The sequence below is a fragment of the Anser brachyrhynchus genome (genome assembly GCF_964034855.1).
Source record: "Anser brachyrhynchus genome assembly, chromosome: 7".
NCBI lineage: Eukaryota > Metazoa > Chordata > Aves > Anseriformes > Anatidae > Anser > Anser brachyrhynchus.
Window position 1 is genome coordinate 12,276,263 of NC_137701.1, and position 6,275 is coordinate 12,282,537.

A 6,275-nucleotide genomic window follows, 5' to 3' on the forward strand; every position below is an offset into this window, starting at 1 on the left:
GAGCAATTGCATTGTGCATCACTTGTTTTCTTACACATTATTATTGTTAATACTATTACCATTATCACTATTATTATTATTATTGTTATTATTATTTTCCTGTCTTAATAAACTGTCTTTATCTCAACTCACAGGCTTCACTTTCCCGTTTCTCTCCCCCCATCCCAGAGAGGGAGGGGGGAGGGTGAGCGAACGGCTGTGTGGTGTTTAGCTGCCAGCCGGGTTAAACCACAACACGTGTGAATCAGAAAATGCAGCAAATGTGGCAGTGCTGGTTTACTCAAAGTGAGGTACCACCGTGTTCCATTTTAACACAGCAGTGCATCACACATCTTTATCCCAACTGCTCTCCCACTAGAAGTGCAGAAGATGCAACTGGCTTCTGCTGCCAAAGAGGGCAGAATCATGTGTTTCTGACAACATTACAATAGGGTTTTGTCCATCCACCTATGGGAGAATGTGTGGCTATTAACACTTAACCAGAAAGATAAAGGACTGTATTTTGTTTCTTTATCCAGTCACTGCTTACCAAAACAAATAACAATTACAACAAAGTCCCAGCACAAATCCTACTCTAAATAGCAAATGGAGAGACTGAACTTGTGGACAAACTCAATAATTACTTCAGTGGCTTTTCCAGGAGAAGGGCAATAGAAAATTTGTAATCTTTTGTTACTTTCATCCATATTCTTTTGTAGTCAACAGCTAATAATAAGAGAAGCACATGTCTGCTAATTAATTTTAAGTGAAAAAGAATAGGATCCTTCCCCTGATGAGGAGCTAAGAAGTATTTAAATGGTGAGTCTCACTTGGATTTACAACTGGGGAAACTTTTGCAATAGCCTTCCGCAAGGACACAACCAGGACTCTCTGCCCCTGACAGTTTTGAGGAGTGCAAGCATTAATGAGATCAGAACTTCATTTTCCTAACAACTAAGCTACTCAGAAGCCTGAAACATATCCATTAACTTGCCTCAGACTGGTGGATCAGAGGATGGAAGAACCTTGCTACAGCTTTGATCAGGAAGACTCCACTTCTGACTTTCTCTTCTGGGACCAGGATCCCAATGCTGAGCTCCAACTGGATGACCTCCTGATGGACTACTCCTCCCTGGAGGACCCTTCGTGCCCTTGGCCCTCTCCTACCCACCCACCCTTAGCCCCCGTTGGCCCACCTGTCCCACCGAGCACAGCAGCTGGAGCTGCAGGGGGTGCTGAAGCGGACAGCTCCCGGCCTCCCCCCGCCAGCCTCCACCGCCGCGCCGCGAACGTCCGCGAGAGGAAGAGGATGCTCAACATCAACTCAGCCTTCAACGAGCTCAGATGCCACGTTCCGACTTTTCCCTATGAGAAGCGCCTCTCCAAGATCGACACGCTCCGCTTGGCCATCGCCTACATCGCTCTTCTTGGGGAGATCCTGCTATCCGGATGCGATCCCAAATCCTATGTGGAGGGGTGCCTGAGGAACGGTTTGCAAAGCCACCACCAGGCAACCTGGAATACAAGCGGTGAGAGAACAAATTATTTTATTTTTGGGGATCACGGCAATTCTTTGGGTTGCCAGTGGGAGTGAATCAAATAGCTTTTGAACACCGCTTGTCATATTCAAATGGCTCTGATGATGTACAACTTACCTTCAAAAGAGTGTAGATAAATAGATGTTGCAATTAAAAAAAAATAAATCCAAACTTTGCCTCTAACTCTCATTTAAGGATCTTTCCCTTAAAAGTGAACTTGCTAAGCTCATGGGAATGGTTCCCTTTTCAAACCAGATTAAAGATTTTGTTTATTCTCAGAACACATTTTTAGACGTTGTTGTTCTCTGCAGAGCTGTTCTTTTATAATGTCACCTTATGGAACAACTAGATATTTTCTTTAATTTCTTTAGAGGTTTTCTTTAGCTTGTACCTGACTGAGAAACACATGGCTTTGAGCATAAACAAAATCTAATTTATTAAAATGCATATGTTAAAGTAATCAAGAGTTTCTCTGAGATACAGTGTTACAGTTAAACACTGAGAAGCTACACAAGAATGTGCACTGATTTCAGATTTGTTTTGAAGTATAAGGAAGTGAATGCCTATATGCAATTTATATTCTTACATAATTATTTATATATTAAAGTGAAGGACTGTTACTCTGTTCTCTGTTTGGCTTGTAATTAATCCTGGTTTACAAGAGTTTGAACTTTGTGCTTGCTTCCACCAGATTATGTCACTTCACCAGCCTACCATGTAGTGAAGATGGGAAATTGCCCAAGTGCCCAAGTATCAAGGGGCCTCAAGTCTCAGTGTGGAAGCAACAGGTCTTTAAAAGGCTTGGGTTACTTAGCAGTGCAGGGAGGAGCAGAGGGGGATTTTCAGTAGTTCTTGGCACTTTGCATTATAAGGTAATTAATCTTTCTAACTCCGTCCCTTTGCAGTTCAATTTCCTTTGGATTTTGTCACTTTTTGGAACTGGGCCTTGAAGCGTATCAGCCTTCAAAAAGTGTAGCATATTTAGAGGAAAGTCATTGCAAAAGAAAAATCCCCTTTCATTACATGGGGAAATGTCAAAGGGACAGAGCCTGAATGGAAAAAACAGGAAAAGTTAACTTAGTCTTTTCTCTTTCCCTATTAATTTCCATTAGCTACATGTCTGGGAAAATAAATCCTGATATATCACTGATCACAACTCTCTTGAGTGCTGAGAACTTTTGTATTTTATTTTACAGCTGCATCCACCTCTAATAGATAAACAAGTTGTTTTAAAGTGACACAAATGCCTCTCATAGTTATCACGTCTTTGTCAGGCTTCTAGTTAACTAATGTTTCTGAAAAGCTCCACTGGGAAACATCTTAATGAATGAAGCTGCTTTTCTGGAGTGGCTGAAGAGGTGACTTGTTAAATTCTAATTTAAATGTTTTTAAATGTTTTTAAATTAATGTGGTATGTTCTTACTTTGTTTTCCTTTCTTCCGTCTATTCTGTGTAGATCTGACAGCCCGCCTGTCTTGGGTAAAGTGGGATTAAGAGCTACCCAAAAGAGAGATCTCTGAAGGCAGTGTATTGCTAATCTGATGATCCGACTGCTGGGTACCGGCTGTTAAATTCTCAGTACTGCAAGCAAAAGCGTGGCACTTACAACTTCATTGATTGTCACAGATCGCTTTCTTTCTGCATGTCCAGCATCCAGACTCTCATGGTGTTAATTTGTTGTTGTTTAGGGCCTTCTGCCTCTCTTTCTTCTAGTTTCTCACACACTTATGTACTACTCTTGTATGAAAGTGAAAAAAAAAAAAAACAAAAACAAAACAACAAACCCAACCAACCAACCAACCAAATCAACAAAAAACAACTATTAAAAATCAGTGGCATTACAATCATAATAACATTTTGAGATTGCTGTTCCATTGAGTGAGAGCAATGTCCAAATCGCATTTCCAGTGCATGGGAAGACTTAATCCTGATCACAAGAATAAGCTAAGCACCATTCACTGTAACCTTTTGTTTGGCTTAAGATGTCCAGGGCAATGGGTGTAAAAGTTGCCAGTGATGTAGAGCACAAAGAACATGAAAGGCAAGCTTTCCAGGAGGTGAGAGACAGAATTTCTCTCCAAAACTTCTCATGCCTACCTCCCTATATGACAACTTTGGGAGGTCCGAGTTCAAACAATTTTGGCTACAAATAGCCAATGACTGCTAGCACTTGGGAGCCATCTCCTCTATGCCCCTCACACATGTAATTCATCCTGATTGCTCACACAAAGACAGCAGCTAGCTTTTGGCATTTTTCACAAAACCACTTCTCCCTTCTGATTTGTGATTTTTTTAGGGATGTTCCAGCAATCTGATGTTGCTCCAGGAACAATCAGGAAGGCTCTGCTAAATGCTTGCAACACAAAATGTGCCCCACTTTCCTGCTGAAACAAAACAGAGAGGCAAAGCAATGTGTTCACACTTGGCAAGTGATTACCAAACAGTTGTTTCCACAGAATAGCTGTCCTATTCTGCACCCCGTGGTAATAATTAAGCTTTTCATATTAGCAAAAATAAAACCGTGAAGAAAAGGCTATAGCTGTTTCTCCATTTTCTGTGATAACTCTCTCATACTACCTGAGCATGCTCTAAAGCTAACATCTTGCTCGTCTGTTGAATACATTTTTCCTCTCCCTCCTACATTGTAAAGGTTCTGAATCAATTTCTCAGTTAAGAAGAGACATTGTACATCGTGCATCTTGTACACTGCACTTCTGTAATGCCCTGATAGTGCACTCTGAGGTATGAAACCACTCTGTCTTAATGTACTTCACTGTGGCATTTCTTAACAAGTGCAATGTTAGACCTAGATAAAATGAATGTACTTGTTTTAGCATATTGATTAGTTCTTCTTGTAGCCATTATCTTTACTAAGCAAAACTGCATCAGAAAGTGTGGCTTTGCTCCAGCTGAACTCTGAGAGTTTTGGGGAGAAGCAAAGATAGAGAGAGGCCTTTGAGGGGAAAACTGGAAAGAACCTTTTTACCTTCTCAATTTTTCCATTAAAACAAAAGGAGCAATTTAATCTCAGATGCAACAAGATATTTCAGCCGACTCAGAAAAGAAGAAAACGCTTCATCTCAAACTTTTGACTTTCTTTGCTTTTTCATCCACTTATGACATTGGGATGATTTTTACAGGAGTTGGTACCTGAAAAAAAAAATGTTCTTTGAGGGCCCCCATGCAAGACCAGTGGGGCAAATGATGGGCATAGGAGCTCTCCCCACTGCCCTCCTCCTGGCATACAAATCCTCAATGTTAACCTCTGTACTGGTTAAATGTTAAAAGGGCAGGAAGACAATACCACATAGGGTTGCCTGTCAGGAATACTGAAGCATGAGGATGTTTATTTATTTATTTATTTATTTTCTAGGAAAGTACATGTGATGGCCCACAGAGGAGGCCACTGATCTCCCTCCTTCTCACCTGCTCTGGCAATGCTGAGCCTCTGGGGACACAAATGTCTCTGAAGGTGACACGATGTCACAGGTTAAGTGGTCAGTGATAGCCTGGTCCTTGTGTAGAGGATCCCCAAGAGCCTGCCTGGGACCTAAAGGAAATGAGACAGGCCAAGTCTTCACCAGGATGTGTATTTCTCTGAGATCCTTACTGATGGTAACAGAGACCTGAGACTCATCCATCCCAGATGCTTTCAGGCAGCACTACTTGGGACTCCACTGGTCACCCATTATAGCCAGCACATTGTAGTAACCACCTCTCTAGCACTGTTGTGGCTAGAGGTGGAATAGACTCCAAATGGGAATGCACCCACTGTGCAAGGTCCTTCACACCAAGCTTAATTTGGGTCTCCAAAATCCCTGGCTCCAGATATCCCCCATTTTAATGGCATCACAGACTGAACTCTCTGTGCTGCTTTCTTAGTACTGTGCCACTCGGAGGTCTGCAGTGCTTACAAGATAATAGTGCCATGCTATGAAACAAATAAACATTTTCTGTAGTCACCTGGTGCAAGAAAAATTTTGCTTGTTTGCCCTTGGCTCCAGCCTAGAAAAATTGGTTAATCGCTCTTCTGAAGCAAGCTGGTGGGTACAGCAGCATCAGGAAAGCACAATCCTATAAAGTTGATTAGGCAATTTATCAAGTTTGTGATCTGCTTGCTGTGGAAGGACAACTAATCTGGAGACAGTAGGAAGAATGGTTTGGCAGAATGGAACAGAATGGTTTTTCTCAGCATGGGGACTCCAGCTAAGGAAGGCTTTAGCTCTAGGTGTCAGCTAAAGCTGAAGCCCTCCTCTGACACGCATACTCCCACCCCGATGCCCCATGCTCAAGCAGCAATGCTAGGAACAGCAAAAATACCAGCAGAGCTTCCTGCAGCACAGCTCCATCAACAACACCACTGAGCTCCTGCGGGACGTGCCAGCCCTTTGTGTGCAGCTGGGCTGTGGTCTGCATGCTGGCAGGCTCCGAGGAACACCATGCTACAGAGGCACTCCCACCTATCACTGCCGCTGTCAAGGAATCCTTGCACAGGGCATGACTTTAAGGAACAGGCTGCTGGAATTTGATGATGACTCTAAGCTTGGAAAAAACCATGGCCAATAAATCCTGAGGCAGGATATGTAAAGACGGGGGTTTGGGTTGAAGTCAAAACCAGAAATAAAAATGTTCCTTTCGGGAGTTAAAACTCTAATCCTGGGCTCTTGAGCCAGTAAGTAGGAGTCAATACATTTATTGCCACCATTAAAACTGATGAAGCTGTTTCTCTTCATGCACACTCTGGTTTGACACCCATAT

General features: G+C 42.4%; 1 protein-coding gene across 1 annotated transcript; it reads left to right on the top strand.

Moving 5' to 3' along the window:
* Positions 1 to 370: 370 nt before the first annotated feature.
* LOC308198427 (helix-loop-helix protein 13-like) lies at positions 371 to 4,144 on the top strand. The gene is made up of 2 exons (XM_080600794.1): positions 371 to 1,508; positions 2,974 to 4,144. The coding sequence occupies exons 1-2, from the start codon at positions 995 to 997 to the stop codon at positions 3,009 to 3,011; spliced, it is 552 nt and encodes a 183-aa protein (XP_080456920.1). The 5' UTR covers positions 371 to 994; the 3' UTR covers positions 3,012 to 4,144.
* Positions 4,145 to 6,275: the final 2,131 nt, after the last annotated feature.

Coding starts and splice junctions, on each gene's coding strand:
- LOC308198427 (XM_080600794.1), top strand. CDS start 995: ATGGAAGAACCTTGCTACAGCTTTGATCAGGAAGACTCCACTTCTGAC. Junction 1,509..2,973: donor GGCAACCTGGAATACAAGCG/GTGAGAGAACAA, acceptor TATTCTGTGTAG/ATCTGACAGCCCGCCTGTCT.